Source organism: Amphiprion ocellaris, chromosome 20 (assembly GCF_022539595.1).
Source record: "Amphiprion ocellaris isolate individual 3 ecotype Okinawa chromosome 20, ASM2253959v1, whole genome shotgun sequence".
NCBI classification, from domain to species: domain Eukaryota; kingdom Metazoa; phylum Chordata; class Actinopteri; family Pomacentridae; genus Amphiprion; species Amphiprion ocellaris.
In genome coordinates this window covers 5,677,824-5,695,361 of record NC_072785.1, presented here as the reverse complement: position 1 = coordinate 5,695,361, position 17,538 = coordinate 5,677,824, and the positions used below count along the sequence as shown (strand labels likewise).

The following is a 17,538-nucleotide window of genomic DNA, read 5'->3' as shown; positions in this document are numbered from 1 at the left end:
CTGCATTTCTTATCCCCTAACATTCAACCGGATAGAAAATCAGCGAAGATGGACTTATTTTTTCCAGGCGATGTGAACGCAGCTGATCCTATCACGTGACTGACATCAGCTGATCAGCACAGCAGGCGGAAGCGAATGAAACTATGGTGGTTCTACTGAGCAGACTCCTGGACACAGACTGCCTGAACGTAAGTCCCGAAGCCAACAGTGGTAGAAATTCTTGAAAGTTTAATTGAAAAATCTATCCACTGCATCTCGTAAAACATAAAGACAATTAACTTAATGATTTACATTTCTTAGTAAGAGCTCGTCATTATTACTACAAGGCACCGTCCATCACTTAGACGATCACCGTTGTTTAGAATTGGTTTTCTTTACCTTGTGAGGGACGTACAGCACATGATGGACACTATGTGTATCCTAGTAAACGACCCTACATTTTAGCACAGTGATTGCGTTTGTGTCGTGTAGTCCGTACAACAACGAGAAGATGTAAGAGTTCACTCTTAATTCAGTCAGGAGAAAGATTTTTTAGGGAACCTTGTACTACCGAAATATTAATAGACCTGATCTGATAACCAGTTAGTGCACTTTTTAAAAATACATAGTCTGAGTTAAAACGTTATCGACACTGAAAACTGATGCTGTACTGCAGCTGCTAGATAGGGCCGTATTCCATAGTCTAACAGTACACCAGAGGTACAATGCTGTGTGCTATATGGTACTGCAAGTTTTAGGCAACTTAAAATGAGGATGCATTTTGAAAAAAAGCTATGAGTAGTTTTAATTTTATCAGTTAACTTTACACAAAGTGCAGCAACAGAAAAACAGCAGTGGCTCTTCCAATTCTCAAAGTATATAATCTTCCAAGTTACTTTGCAAGTAGGATTGTGGCCATCTCGGTTGTTGCTGTCTACATTTAACCTCACACTGAGGTCAGAACTGCTTTGAGGTCAGCAAATCTGTACAGGACTTTGTTATTGTTACTAAAGACAGTTCTGTGCAGCTACGACTGGATGTTTGGGGTAATTGTCCTGCTTCCTAACAATTAGAGACTAATCAGATGCCTCTCTGGTACTACTACTGTCTATCCATAGGCAGTTAAGAATGTAAACATCTGAAGTGCTTAAAACCTTTACATCATACTGTAAATCCCTACGCGATCTTGTTTCTGACACACTACCAAATGCCATCCTCCTCACAATATTGTGTGGTGCTCAGCTATGTCACAGGGTGGTGGATGGAATGTGTGGACGAGAGCCTCCCCTCAGGGATGATTACAGCACCACCTGGAGCCTGCAGGAGTGGCTGGAGCTGCTCAACTCCCTGACAGCCCTGTTCTGCCTGGCAGTGAAGAGCAGCAGCTCGGATGAAGAGGTGAGACAATGAAAAAGGACAGGATAGCTTGCTTTAGCAAAGGTATTACATTTACATATTACAAACAAGATTATGGGTCCAGTGTAAACCACCACTTTGCCACACAACCTGTTACTACATTGAGACTTTAAATGCTGCATGTTCTTACAGTTATTACTATAATATCTATTCATACAACACAGAGGCTGTAATGGTCTGTAGCTATCAGTTCAGGTTTTCAGGTGTCCTCCTGCCGGCTGTGTACAGGTGTTGGCCAAGTTGTCAGATGTCAGTAGCCGCCATGCAGAGGCTGTGCTGAGTGTGCTGAGAAGCAGACAGGAGGAGATCCGCCATGCTCTACTGGACAGAACCAACTCTATCTCCTCTGCTACTCTGCAGGACTTTGAGTGGCAGCTTAAGGTGACTTAAAGCTTTGTTCTTCAGTGGTTAATGGGCTTTTCCTCTTTTTAAGAATATCTTTCTAATGTAAATATAATAACCAAGCATTATAAATTGAAATCAATGAAAAGAAATGAAAGCAGAAGTGAAATTAAATACCTATAGTACCGCTCAAAAGTCTGGATACCTTCTCTTTCAGATTTTCCTTTATCTTTACTTCCTTCTACAGTGTAGAGCTATGCTAAAAGATGTTTAAAATTAAATAACACACATGGAATTATGCAGGAAACCAAAAAGTCTAAAATTATAAGTATGTTTTAAGTTTCATATTTTAGATTCTTCATTGAAGCTACATGTGTTTGTTCAATCAGAGCTTTGCACACTAATCTTCCAACCCACTTCAGGAATGTCTTTTCAACACAATGGAGTTCCTGCATATGCTGAGCACGTGTTAGCTGTTGTAGACTTGTCAGCTCCTTCACTTAACTGTCGAACTCAAGCCAAACCATTTCAGGTGCCTTCAGGTTCATGATTTCAGATGCCAGGCGATCTGATGAAGGACTGCATCACTCTGCTTGTTGGTCTAAAAGTCATTTCAGGGCCTGAAGGTGTTTTTTGGCTCTTTGGCCTCTTGAAAAACAATTGATGTTTCCAAGAAGCATAAACCAGATAGGATAGTATAATGCTGAAGACAACTGCGGTAGCCATTCTGGTTAAATACTTTGAGATATTAACCTTCCTTGTGTCTAAAAAAATACAGAGTTGGACAAAAAAAGAAAAGAAAAGAAAAAAAAAATCTCAAATCTGGCCTCAATAAACCAAAGTCTAGTTTTCCAGTTTCTAGGTTCAGGAAGTGTTGTTCTTATTATTGGTCATCCTCAGTAGTGGTATATTGGATGTGATTAATACAGGCCAAATTATCGTCTGGTCACTTTATCCTCTCCCTACACAGTCCCACTCTGTTTGCTCATTCGTGTGGAGGAACTGCTACACTACCATTACAAACCAACTATCTTAGGTGTGAGTGGATTACCAAACCATTCAACACCAAGTCTACATCAATGCAAGCTTCCTGACTGCGCTCCTCACAATTGCAGCACTTTTATGTCCAGAATGAAGGAAGTTCCACACACCTGCAAATATGAGTCCTGTATATCCATTTCAAAAGGACTGCTGAGGAATTGGCTTTAGTGAAAAATATATTTTTTAAATGTATTAACTGATGTTCATGTTAGAAGGCAGAATCTATGAAATAAAGTCTATTTGCAATCTGTGTTCTCTGACTTGTCTTCATTATATCTTCTTTCTTGTTCTTTGTTCTTAACCTTTCTAATATTATTAATCATGTTAATTTATGGCCCACCATGCTTTTACATGTTACAAGACAGCTTACAGTACAAGAATGTCACCATAATTGTTCTAAAATTTGGTGACCTAATTTTAGCTACTTTTACTGTGTTAAATATTTTTTCAAGCTTTTGTTGTTTGTCATTCTAATATTATATGGTGTTGATGGTAGTAATTAAGACAAGAAAGAAGATAAGAATGAAGACAAACCTTAGCATTCTGGAAAAATTTTCCTGAATGCAACTGAACATGAATAGCACATGATAACATGTGATCATAATACATCCATCACCACAGTATCTATATCCACGGATGCTGCTTAGAAGTTCTAGGCAAGTGCTCACTAAAGCTCGCAGATGTATTTAACCCTTAAACGTCCCATGTTGTGCCCCTTTTCAGCAAATTAATGCAAGTCACATGTCTCCACAGTGTGTCTTACTAATTTTCAGCTCAAAATACTGCACTGTGTTAATAATTTTACCTATGACTGCACAACCCCTGTTTTTACAGATGTTCTCAATGGGCTGCCTCATTCTAAAAACAAATAAATTGTGTTACAGTCACTATTTCCTATTTGTTCCATTGTCTGACAGCAGAAACAGAAATATGTAAATGGGAAAAGCCTTACTGGAAATTGGCTGTATTTATACAGTATATGTAAGCACAGAGAGCAGGAGCAACACAAACAGATAAAACATAAGAAGATCGAAGAAAACTCAGTAACACCCACAGTTTATTGGTTTCAAATCAGTGTCAAAATTTCCACTGTTTCAGAATGTTCCTCAGCTTTATAACCACAGAACTCTGACTTGTGGGCATACAATCAAATGTAATGGTAACACTGACCACATTAGCTGCACATAAGCTACAACTGAGGAATTTCCTATTGTTGTGACAGTACCATCTAAAATCAAAGTAATCCACTGGGTATTCTGTGCCTCAGGTGCTTGTGTTCTTTCTGGCAGCCAGCAGCAGAATGTCTGGTGCTCCTTTCTTGTGGCTGAATCATTTCAGAGTTAGCAGAAGCAGCACAAGAAGAATAACAAAGCTGGTGGACTGTGAGGCAGCTGCTCATTCTGGATGACTTGCCTGGAAGTAGTGGACAGTTAGGAAGCAGTATTATTCTAAATTTGAGCTGCATGACAATTGGTTCACTAGGTGTGAGATAGCACCTTGGTCAAATTTTTACTGGCTTGTAAAACTGGGAACCTATCTGGTTGTGTGTCTATTTAGTGTGGTCGCATGGGTACTTGAAAACATCCTGTGTCTCTGAGCACACACTTGTACATATCACATGACAGAGTCACATGAGAGTAAAAGGATAAAAATAACTGTCACCTCTAGATGGTGCTGAAAACAATCTCAACCTGAACAAGTGGAGGAGAATACGGGATGTTACAGTTTTTCTCAGTCGCTTTGGTACATTTCTTGAATCATCCTTGACATTTACAAAACAGTAAGTGCATTTCTCAAAACAGTTCATACAAACAGCAAAACACCATGGATTACCTGCAAAAGCCAGTCTCATGCTTAAAATCCTTAGTTCATCTCTCAAAAGTAAATATCTGTGTCAATGAACATGTCAGTGACATCAGAATGACAAGTCCTGGTGTCATTGTGTGGATAAGAGTCAATATGCTGAGTCATGTTGTCATTATAACAGTGCACTCTGGAGGGATGTTCTGATGTAAACTATGGCTAATGTTTTGATGACAATTATTGTAAATTGTAAGTTACACCTTAGTGTATGTGGGAGATTGATTGCAAGAGACTGGACAAGATTCACATTTATGCTTTTACTGTTTGTATTGTAATTTGTTGACAGACTATGTATGGAAAAAAGCAAAAAAAACAAAAGTAGAAATGTGAAAATAGACAATCTCCTTAGGGAAAACTGTACATGCTGGGCTGTAAGAATTACAGTGAAGTCTTCCTACACCTGATGTTCCTGTCTGGTGGACCACAAATTCTCATGGACATCACGAATGTCTTCTCTTGCGTTTTTGAGTGATTTCAGAAAACCCTAACTCTTAACACATTTCCCTTCACTAGAGAAAGTCAAGATTCACCTGGGAGAAATTCACCAATTCAGGACAGATTTAGAAAAAAAAGTCGAATGGAAATATATAGAAATATATTTGACATATTGTGACAACTTGTTCAATCATTTTGTATGTAAAGACTTATGTGATGAACTAATGCCTAAATGTTGTGGGGGGTGAGATTATTCAGCAGAGAACCATTATAATACATTTTGATCAACATGACGTAAGCAATTGATAATGTAGGAAACAGCAGAGAATTGTACATAATCGTTTGCCTGGATGTACCAAAGCATTTGCAACTTGTTCAAAGAAATGAGAAACTGCTTTTTTGATGTGCACAAGTGACACAATGACATGAAGATTGAACGAGTAGTTTTGACAATTTCAGTTCTGATCTGAGAAATGTGCCAAAGCGACTGAGAAAAACTGTAAAAAAAAAAAAAAAAAAAAAAATGTGTCTGCTGCTTAAATTCTGAGAAGCCTTGAAGTGGCTCTAATCTCAGCTGCTGTTGTTGATTTGCAAGGCTGGGAACTCTAATGGACTTCTCTGCAGCAGAGGAAACTCTTGGTCTTCCTTTCCTCTGGGCAGTCCCCATGAGAAGGACGTTATCAGTGTTTAATGGTTTTGTGGGGATCAAAGTTCTTGAATATAAATGTAATCTTAAACCTTGTAAATGCTTTAGTAAATCATGTCATAAGAGTATCAATATCTAAATGGCATGAGGCACAGCACCATAAAAAACAGTGGATACCAATCTGTCATTCATAACAGGTTTACTTAGTGCCTAAATGCCAAGTGTTTAAGGAGTACAACCAACAAAACCAGAAAAATTCCGTTTGGTAAATTTTTTTCCCTGCTTGAATGAGGTTGGTAGTCAATGAGGAAACTTGCTCCTGGCAGCAGAAATATGTTGAAACTATGAGATATGTGATGAGTGGATCGTTTGACCTGAAGATAGCACTAGTGTTGAACGTGTTCGTTTTTTGAGATAGAAGGCAAACTACTTATCTCCAATTCAGCTGTTTATTTTCTAAATATCAGTGTCTCAAAAGAATCTTGTACAAGAACCTTTTGTGTTTGGAACAGCCTCCCAGAAAAGGATCAAGTTTGATATGAACAGAATGTTTTATACAGTATGGTGAAATGTGATTGGTTATAAAACACAAACATATAATTCAAATATTGAAATGTGATTGGCTAAAGGTGGGGATAAACCGTGGTTTAGACTTAGCTCTCCCTTTAGTTGGTGCACAGATGCGTCCATATCTCTTGACATAGGATTCATCCAATCAACAGGAGCCGCACCCTGTAAAAAGAGCCCTCCTGCAAACTCTTCCCGCTCTCTACCTGTTAGTCTATTGCAATGTCATACAATGCAATTCAAGAATATATAAACATGTTTATAGGAAGCATTTTGTCACTAATTAGACAAAGACTGCAGGTCAACTATAATTCAACTGACAGAATTTTATGCATATTTTTGGCTATCTAAACCATTAGTATAACGGCTGCCCAGGCAAGAAACATACTAAACTTCAGATTGTCTCAATAAACAGAGGCATTTTGAATTGTACCGTAAATAGGTTGTTTCAACAAAACTGGTTTGTCCAAATTTAACCCCTTCTATTTTTTGCTCTTGTCTTCTGTTCTCATTGTTCAGTTAGCGCTGTCCAGTGACAAGATATCATCTCTTCACACACCACTGCTAAGCCTCAGTCTGGATGTGAGAGAGAATGGAGCCCTCCAGCCTGTCACCATGGAGTTAAACAAAGAGGAGCTAAGCAAGCTAATCAGCTCACTAGAGGCTGCTAATAAGGTGGACACAAACTAAAAACTTTCTCAAAGTATTGTTCTGTAACACCTGACAGTTACAACACCTGCAACGCAACTCAACCACCAGAAGTTCAGTCAGAAACTATGGTGTGCTATAGTAGCTCACCTGCTGTCTCAAGAATGTCACTGCAGATTCTTCAATTCAATTCAATTTTATTTATATAGCGCCAATTACAGTCAAATTGTCTCGAGACGCTTTACAGAACCCATATGCCTGACCCCCAGAGCAAGCCAAAAGGCGACAGTGGCAAGGAAAACACCCTTTTAACAGGGAAAAAAACCTCGAGCAGAACCCGGCTCTAATGTGGGGGGACCCATCTGCCTGCTGGCCGGGCGGGTTGAGAGGGACAGAAGAAGTAGAGAGGTAGAGATAGAGGGGTAGAGGTAGAGATAGAGGGATACAGATAGAGGGGTAGAGATAGAGAGGTGGGGGGGTGGGACACAAGGACCATAAAACACAGCCACACATCTGAAGCATCCAGCATCCAGCTCTGGGACCAGGGACACTCGGAGAAAGGACACAGAAAGAAACAGAGTGAATGTAATGCAATAATGGTATATATAGTAAATACATAGGTAGTTAGAGAAGGGCTCAGTGCATCAGAGAGGTTCCCCAGCAGCCTAGGCCTATAGCAGCATAACTAGGGGCAAACTAAAGGGACGTCAAGAGGGGAAGTCAGTTGTGCAAATGAAAACACCAGCTCACCCCGTCAGGGTCCCAGTCAGCCCTAACTATAAGCTTTGTCGAAAAGGAAGGTTTTAAGCCTGGTCTTAAAAATAGAGAGGGTGTCCGCCTCCCGAACCCAAACTGGGAGCTGGTTCCACAGGAGAGGTGCCTGATAACTGAAGGCTCTGCCTCCCATTCTACTTTTAGAGATTCTAGGAACAACAAGTAAGCCTGCAGTCTGAGAGCGAAGAGTTCTGCTAGGATAATATGGTACTATCAGGTCTTTAAGATATGATGGAGATTGGTTGTTAAGAGCTTTATATGTCAGAAGAAGGATTTTGAATTCTATTCTAGATTTAACAGGAGCCAATGAAGAGAAACCAATATAGGAGAAATATGATCTCTCTTGCTAACTCCCGTCAGTACTCTGGCTGCAGCGTTTTGGATCAGCTGTAGATGTTTCAGAGAGCTATTGGGACAACCTGATAATAAGGAATTACAGTAGTCAAGCCTAGAAGTAACAAATGCATGGACTAGTTTTTCTGCATCACTCTGAGACAGGATGTTCCTGATTTTCACAATATTTCTCAGGTGGAAAAAGGAAGTCCTACAGATTTGTTTTATGTGCGAGTTAAAGGACATGTCCTGGTCAAAGATAACACCGAGGTTCCTCACAGTAGTACTGGAGGCCAATGTAATGCCATCCAGAGTAACTATATGCTTTGAAAGCAATTCTCTAAGATGTTTGGGGCCAAATACAATGACTTCAGTCTTGTCTGAATTTAGTAGTAAGAAATTATAGGTCATCCAGGTCTTTATGTCCTTAAGACAATCTTGCAGTCTAGCTAGCTGATTAGTTTCATTTGGCTTCATAGATAAATACAATTGAGTGTCGTCAGCATAACAATGGAAATTAATACAGTGCTTCCTAATAATGTTGCCTAAGGGAAGCATGTATAATGTGAACAGTATTGGTCCTAAGACAGAACCCTGAGGAACTCCATGATTAACCCTAGTATGCTCAGAAGAGTCATTGTTGACATGCACAAACTGGAACCTGTCTGATAAGTAGGATTTAAACCAGTCCAGTGCTGTCCCTTTAATGCCAATAGAATGTTCTAGTCGCTGTAATAAAAGTTTGTGGTCGATTGTATCGAATGCTGCACTAAGGTCCAATAAAATAAGTATAGAGACCAGTCCATTATCTGACGCTATGAGAAGGTCATTAGTAACTTTCACCAGAGCTGTTTCTGTGCTATGATGCACTCTGAAGCCTGACTGAAACTCTTCAAACAGGCTATTCCTTTGTAAATGTTCATAATTGATTTGCAACTGTTCTTTCCAGAATTTTAGAGAGAAATGGGAGGTTGGAAATTGGTCTATAGTTGGCTAAAACATCTGGATCTAGAGTGGGCTTTTTAAGTAAAGGTTTGATTACAGCAACCTTAAAAGCCTGTGGTACATAACCTGTTACTAGAGAGAGATTAATCAGATCTAACATTGAGGAATTAATTAAAGGTAAAGCCTCCTTGAACAGTCTAGTTGGGATAGGATCTAAAAGACATGTTGATGGTTTGGATGTAGAAACTATTGAAATGAGTTCAGAGAGATGTATGGGGGTGAAAAATTCTAAATATCCATCTGGTCTTACAGCCAATTCTAAAGTATCTGTACTCGATGATACATCTGTGACATTTGCAGGAAGGGCCAGATTAATTTTTTCTCTAATCGTAATAATTTTATTTGTAAAGAAGCTCATGAAGTTGTTACTGCTCAAAGCTAAAGGAATACAAGTTTCAACAGAGCTCTGACTCTTTGTCAGCCTGGCTACAGTGCTGAAGAGAAACCTGGGGTTGTTCTTGTTTTCCTCTATTAAAGATGAATAATATGTTGTCCTGGCATTACGAAGAGCTTTTTTATAAATTACTAGACTTTTTTTCCAAGCTACATAAACTTCCTCTAAATTAGTGGAGTACCACTTCCTTTCCCAGCTTTCGGGACGCCTGCTTTAAAGTCCGCAGCTGGGAATTATACCCAACGGAGCAGGTCCTCTCTGAGATAGAACTTTCCTTTTTTACAGAGTGCAACACTATCAAGTGTTGTACGCAGTGAGGCTGCAGCATCTATTAACAATATAATCCACTTCTGTGGGGGTAAAATTATAATATTTCCCTTCCATTATATCAGTAAGTGGGTGCTCGGACTAAATAGAGAGGGTATTATTTCCCTTAAATTTAGTCACCGAATTGTGAGACAGACATCTACTGTAATGATATTTATTCTTAACTCCTATACAATCTATTGTTGTAAAAATTGAAATGTTATCATAAAATGGTCAGCAAAGCAAGAGGGTTCGGGGCCGGAAATACTGTTAACTGTTTGATTTCTATGCCATAAGTCAGAACGAGGTCTAAGGGTATGATTAAAACTATGAGTTGGTTATTTACATGTTGAGAAAACTCCATTGAGCTAATATTGAACTTAAAAGCAGTCGTAAGGCTGTCACTGTCCACGTCAACATGAATGTTGAAGTCACCCACCAATAATGACTTTATCTGAGCTGAGCACTAAATCAGATAAAAAGTCCTGAGAATTGAGATAAAAACTCAGAGTAAGGAGCAGGAGGACGGCACGATATACAACAACAAATAAAACTGGTTTCTGAGCTTTTAAATCTGGATGAGAGAGACTGAGAGTAAGATTTTCAAATGAACCTGTAACTAGGTTTAGGTCTCTGGTTCATTTTTAAGCTAGTAGAGGTAAATTGCTGCCACTCCTCCCCTCCTCGGCCTGTGATTCGAGGAACATGACAGTTAGTATGACAAGTAGGAGTTGATTCATTTAGACTAACATATTCTTCCTGCTGCAACCAGGTTTCAGTCAAACAGAACAAATCAATCTGGTTATCAGTTATCAAATCATTTACTAACAGAGATTTAGACGAGAGAGATCTAATATTTAACAGACCACATTTAATTGTCCTGTTTCTTCGCTCAGTTGAAATAGTGGTATTAATTTTAATTAGATTTTTATGGTTACTATGTCTTTTGTTTAGTTTTGATTTGCTTAATTTATTGAATTTTGGTGGTCGGGGGACAGACACAGTCTCAATAAAGCTAAGTGATTTACTGGAGGGTGACAGCTGAGAGGAAACTGCAGAGAGGTGTGGAAGACTACAAAAGATGTCGGCTAAATCCATTTCATTGTAAATCCATTTCATTGTAACTCCAAACCCCACACAACTTGTAGTCTTAAGCCTTAACCAAAACTGACTCAAGTAACTTGTTGACATTTATTAGATTTCACCCAGCTCCTGTGGGGCACACACTAAAACTTTATAGAACAGTTTTCATATACGATCAAAATCTTAAGACCAGTTGAAAAATTGCAAGAAATTGCATTTTGCACTGGTGGATCTTAAGAAGGTTCTCAGTAGAGCTTCAAATTGCAAAAGGAAGAAACGGGACTGAAAGGAAGAAAAAAAATTGGAGCAGGCAATTTATTGAAAACTACATTTAAACTCAGGGCTGCACAGTGGCGTAGTGGTTAGCACTTTCGCCTTGCAGCAAGAAGATCCCTGGTTCGCGTCCCGGCTTTCCCGGGATCTTTCTGCATGGAGTTTGCATGTTCTCCCTGTGCATGCGTGGGTTTTCTCCGGGTACTCCGGCTTCCTCCCACAGTCCAAAAATATGCTGGGGTTAATTGATTACTCTAAATTGCCCGTAGGTGTGAATGTGAGAGTGATTGTTTGTCTTTGTATGTGGCCCTGCGACAGACTGGCGACCTGTCTAGGGTGTCCCCTGCCTTTGCCCGAGTCAGCTGGGATAGGCTCCAGCCCCCCCCCCCCGCGACCCTAGTGAGGATTAAGCGGTGTATAGATAATGGATGGATGGATGGACATTTAAACTCAAACATGCTTTTGTCAGCTGATCAAAAGTTTAAGTTTCAAAAGGTGGGATAGCATGTCGTTGCAGGATGCTGTGGTAGCCATGCTGGTTCAGAGTTCCTTCAGTTTTGAATAAATCTCCAACAGTGTCACCAGCAAAGCACCCCCACACCATCACACCTCCTCCTCCATGCTTCACGGTGGGAGCCATGCATGTAGAGACCATCTGTTCACCTTCTCTGCGTCACATAAAGACACGGCGGGTGGAACAAAGATCTCACATTTGGACTCATCAGAACAAAGCACAGCTCTCCACTGGGCTAATGTCCATGCGTTGTGTTTCTTGGCCCAAACATATCTCTTCTACTTGTTGCTTTTCCTTAGAAATGGTTTCTTAGCAGCTATTTGACCATGATGGCCTGATTGGCACAGTCTCACAGGCTGGGGAAGCCTGTTAGACTTGGCTGGCTGGACTGGCCAGAACTCGAGCAAACTGGGTTCAATCATGGCAGTCTTGCATTTACAATGGCTCTCATAGCTCTTACTTTTCTATGATGGAATCATTGAAACATAAATGTCTTTGTCACAAAAAACAATCATGCATTTTGGTTCTTTCATTTATTTTATCATAGGTCTTCTGGAAATATAACAAAATTGTAAGTTTTTGGTGATGTAGAAAGTTGTGTTGATCAACTTTTCTTAGTGACATGAATTCTTAACTTCTTGTGAGTGATTAGGGTTGACTACAGCTGCTGGCTCCTCTGAATCAATTTAAATCGGGCTTATTTGACACGCTCATGAGGCTCTGTCACAAACGCAACAGTGGTAAATCAAAGGAGTTCAGCACAAGGAAGTCACTTGGAGCCATTTCAAAGCAGCTGCAGATCCCAAAATCATCTGTGCAAACAATTGTTTTTAAGTATAAAATGTATGGTACAGTAGTGTCACTCCCACAATCAGGAAGAAAACACAAACTATCACATGCTGCTGAGAGATAATAGGTTAGGATGGTCAAGAGTCAACCAAAAATCACCAAAAAACAGACCAGCAATAAATTATAAGCTGCTGGAAACAAGGGTGTCTGTGTCCGCAGTCAAGTGTATTTGGGTTGAGAGGTTGCACCAAGGAACCTGGGTCTTGGCTGCAGCTGGGTTTTCTAAACAAGACAGTGGCCCCAAACATGCATCAAAAGTGATAAAGAAATGGATAAATCAGGCTAGAATTAAGATATTAGATTGGCCTTTCCAAAGATCTGACTTAAACCCCATTGATAATCTGTGGGCTATGCTGGAGAAACAACTCTGTGTCAGAAAGCGAGCTTCAACCAAATTTAGTTTAACTGCAAGAATTTTGTCAAGAGGGGTAGTCAAAGATACAACCGGCAGTCTGCAAGAAGCTTGTGGATGGCTCTTAAGAGCTCTTTACTGCTGTGAAAATGATCAGGGGACATTTAATCAAATGTTAGCTTAGCTGTATGTATGTATATTTTTGATCCTGTCATATTTCCAGAAGACCAATAATAAATCTATGAAACAACTGTTACATAGAATTTATGCAAGTAATAAATACCTGTACTAAATCACCTAGTCATGAAATGTTAATCATTTATATGTTTTTATGTCTTCTAGGTGGTGCTGCAGTTAAAATGATGGCAAGATGGAAACCACAGAACCACAAGTTGTTGTCAATGAGAATGAAAGAAATTACAACTGCTACAGACAATGACAGTTTTTCCAATGTAATATGGATTGGATGAGCTCTGTCTTTGTGAGTTGGTCATGCATTAGCAGTGAAATAGTCTTATGTTTTTGTAATGCACTGTGTTGAATGATAGTGTTGAATAAATGTTTCATTTCCTTTTGATTCTGAATTTAATTCAAGTAATCTCCATTCATTTTTAAAACCAGTAGAAAAACAGTGCCGTATGGTGTAACATAGACTGTTAGTGATTGGTAGTGGTAAAACTGCCTTTGTTTGATGCTTTCATGGTGAGTGGTAGCATCATAAATGTCAGAATCACTGAGGGCGGATATGTAGCCAGTTTCTTTCATCTGGCCACCTGCAGTTAATGTCACATTGACCTCTGGCACCCATCCCACTTCCCACCCACTTCAATGTATTTGACTTAAACCCCTCCCCTTAGCTCAGTTTGTACATCCTCAATTCCTTTCTTGCCTCTTTTTGTTGCATCTTTGTTCCCCCCATCTGGGCAAATAAGCCCCAAGAAGACAGGAGCTGAGGCAACAGGTATTTACCAAAATGAGACATCCTTGCATTGGAGCTGTCATTTTAGAGTGAACAAACTGAACTTGTGGCACAGCTGTCATTTTTTCATTGTATGTTAGAATACTGCTGTGCATTATGGCCGCTGTCAGATGAGTGTTTGTCACAATGTTGTTTTTTTTTTAAAAAAAAAAACATTATCCTAATTTTTAGCAACACTCACATACAGAAAAAAAAAACAATAAAAGACAAAACACCAACGAACAGCTGGCCTTAACCAACAGATGGCAGTCCTCACTTTCCATCTCATGCATGTTCTGTGGACATACTCTCCACAGAGTCTGTATGGTCCATCACAAAGTCCATGAAGGCCCCAGACTTCCTTATATTTTTGTTTATCCTTTAGTAATTAGGTGATTCTCTCTTACGGAACATTTGACATTTGTTCCATTCAGTGTACACTAGTTTGCCTATGAGTCCCCTTTCCATCACCTTTTTAGCATTTAGAGTACTGAGGATCATCAGTAATTGTTCATTTTTGTGATTGTTGTGTTCTTTTGGATACAGACCAAGTAGAAACAACTTAGGGTCCAATGAAATTCCTTTTGAAATAATCTCACATGTAGTTCTGTTCTCTGCTCTCAGTTTACAGATATTCATTCCAAGCACAGAGCTTATATGTGAGCTCTCAAATGAGTAAGGTGTAAGCATGTTATAGAATAGAGATATAATGCCCTTTTTTAAACTGTCCTTTGTTATAAATTTTTCAGTAAGTGACTGTGGGGGTTTAGTTAGTACATTGTTTTGATTTGCTTAAGTGTAGACCTTTAGAAACCTAGTTTGTAACTGTAGCATCAGCTCTTCCTGATGTGAAAAAAACATTATCCCACATTGGACTGTATTGTCACAAGGAATCTGGTCCTTTTAGATATTTTCTTACACCGTATGAACGCTTACTCATAGGGAAACCAAAGGCAACTTTAGATTGTTGGGTTGTCTGTTCTCAGTTTAAGGTACTTTGCTATGTTAAGCGTTGTGAGATGAGATGTTGTGAACTGACAAGTGACCTACTTGCAGCAACTCAAATGCGGTTACCGAATACTCCAGCAGAACACCCGAAATGTTTGGAGCCGGAAGCCAACCAAAGCCAAGCAACCAGAAGGGGCGTGTCCTCAGCCTCAAAGAGAAAGAGTGAGAGAGAGAGAGCTAAGAGGGCCACCATCCACCTTTCATAATAAGTGGGCGAGCCACAATTGGCTGACAACACCAACAGTGATACAAGGGAGAGTAACATCACAGGCAAGACTATCCTGCTACACCCTGAATATATTGACAGTGTAAGAAACAATTTTGTAAAGAATGCTGGATCATCTACATTAGAGCCATACACATTTACTGAGTTCAGATTTTGTGACAAGAGTGAACCTTGGGTAATATGGTATCTGCCCATGTTATCCATGACCACGTGTTACTTGAAATGGGACTGATTTATCTCAAGGTCCGACACTTTATCCTGCAAAGCTTTGTTGGATGCAAGGTGTTCGTACTTTCGCTCTTAGAGCGACTTTAACTTTAACTTTAGAGAAGCCATCTCATCCTCCAACGTTGATATCTGTAGCTCATTTTGTGTGTCTTCCCTATTTCAGTACTGGCAGTCATTATTCCATCAAGTTTGTTGTTAACTACCTTCAGTAAGGTGTCAGTCTCTGCACCTCCAAGGACATGTGCAGTTCTGTCTCCCTCTTTTATATTGTCATGAGCTTTCTGGGCTACACTGTCAGTGCTAAAGTTAGTTAGCTTTGTTTGTGTTGTCATTTTCCCTTTTTCTTTAGTAGTCTTTTTATTTATCATAACACTTAACAGAGTAGTTTGCCTTTACTTTTAGTGCAGAACCAGATGCTTCATGAGCAATTATCAGAAGTTGTCGCAGACATGTGCAATGCACGTTTTCTCAAGGTAATATGGAAGTCTCCGTATATTTAAGTCAATTGAAACTGCAGCATAATATCACAAGAATATACAGTTGGTACACCTGTAAAATCTAATGCAATTTACAGTTTTTCTCAGTTGCTTTGGTACGTTTCTTGAATCATCCTCAACATTTGCAAAACAGTAAGGGCATTTCTCAAAACAATTCATATAAATAGCAAAACACCATGGATTACCTGCAAAAGCCAGTCTCTCGCTCAAAATCCTTAGTTCATCTCTCAAAAGTAAATATCTGTGTCAATGAACATGTCAGTGGCATCAGAATGACAAGTCCTGGTGTCATTGTGTGGATCAGACAGTCAAATTGCTTAGTCATGTTGTCATTATAACAGTGTACTCTGTCCTGAATTGGTAAATTGATCCCAGGTGAATTGAATTTCTCTACGAAGGGAAATGTGTGAAGGGTTAGAGTTTTCTGAAATTGCTCAAAGACGCAAGAGAAGATATTCATGATAGTTTCTCTTGCGTCTTTGAGCAATTTCAGAAAGACGCAAGAGAAGATATTCATGATAGTTTTGACAATTTCAGTTCTGATCTGAAAAATATACCAAAGCGACTGAGAAAAACTGTAGTGATGAGGATGAGAATTTGTGACCCAACAGACAGGAACATCAGGAGGTGTAGGAAGACTTCACTGTAAATCCTACAGCACTGCATGTACAGTTTTCCCTAAGGAGATTGTCTATGTTCACATTTCTACTTTTGTTCTTTTCTTTGTGCTATGCAGTGCTGTTTTCCTTCTGTATCGCAATGACATGGTCTGTCAACAAACTGCAATACAAACAGTAAAAGTGTAAATGTGAATCTTGTCCAGTCTCTTGCAATCAATCTCCCACATACACTAAGGTGTAACTTACAATTTACAATAATTGTCATCAAAACTTTAGCCATAGTTTACATCAGAACATCCTGGGCTAGGGCTGGGGCTGGGGTGAGGCTTATAGGGGGGGCTCCAAGCCAAACAGGTTGGGAACCACTGAGCTAGATGATACATACAAAGTACAAGCTAACATTGAAATTGATTCATAGTTTACTGTTATGATGTACAGCTCTGGCATTAAATATACTACATATATAGCTGGTAGTAAAATTCAAACTAGTAGAAAGTAGATGAACATATCAAGTATAGTGAGGGCAATGCAGAGGAGATTGGTGGGAATGGGCAGCTGGAAGCAGTGGGGTGGAGGAAGGTCAGCAGCAGCATCCCACAGATGGAGATTAGGCCAGTTGGTGGGAGAACAACCACAGATCTGAAGCATCCAGCTCTGGGACCAGGGATACTCAGAGAAAGGACACAGAGAGAAACAGAGTGAGTGTAATGCAATAACGGTATATATATTAAATATAATGGTAGATAGAGAAGGGCTCAGTACATCAAGAGAGGTCCCCCAGCAGCATAACTAGGGGCAAAACTAAGGGACATCGGAAGGGGAAGTCAGTTGCGCAAATGAAGACACCAGCTGACCCCCCAGGGTCCCCCAGTCAGCCTTAACTATAAGATTTGTCAAAAAGGAAGGTTTTAAGCCTGGTCTTAAAAACAGAGAGGGTGTCTGCCTCCCATTCTACTTTTAGAGATTCTAGGAACAACAAGTAAGCCTGCAGTCTGAGAGCAAAGAGTTCTGCTAGGATAATATGGTACTATCAGGTCTTTAACCCTTTGATGCACAGACAAAAAAAGGGACACTGACGCTTCAGCTTCACCCGTGCCAGGGCTGGCACGGCTCTCGGTGGCATGGCAAACACCGCTCACGGCTGGAGCTCCCGCAACGGCAGGAGCCATGCAGGGCCGGGC

The 17,538-nt window shown here is 39.8% G+C and overlaps 1 protein-coding gene across 1 annotated transcript; it reads left to right on the top strand.

Moving 5' to 3' along the window:
• Positions 1 to 51: 51 nt before the first annotated feature.
• commd8 (COMM domain containing 8) lies at positions 52 to 13,397 on the top strand. Its single transcript, XM_023292585.3, has 5 exons — positions 52 to 188; positions 1,222 to 1,377; positions 1,624 to 1,776; positions 6,809 to 6,964; positions 13,163 to 13,397. The coding sequence occupies exons 1-5, from the start codon at positions 144 to 146 to the stop codon at positions 13,181 to 13,183; spliced, it is 531 nt and encodes a 176-aa protein (XP_023148353.1). The 5' UTR covers positions 52 to 143; the 3' UTR covers positions 13,184 to 13,397.
• Positions 13,398 to 17,538: the final 4,141 nt, after the last annotated feature.

Coding starts and splice junctions, on each gene's coding strand:
- commd8 (XM_023292585.3), top strand. CDS start 144: ATGGTGGTTCTACTGAGCAGACTCCTGGACACAGACTGCCTGAAC. Junction 189..1,221: donor TGGACACAGACTGCCTGAAC/GTAAGTCCCGAA, acceptor TGTGGTGCTCAG/CTATGTCACAGGGTGGTGGA. Junction 1,378..1,623: donor GCAGCAGCTCGGATGAAGAG/GTGAGACAATGA, acceptor GGCTGTGTACAG/GTGTTGGCCAAGTTGTCAGA.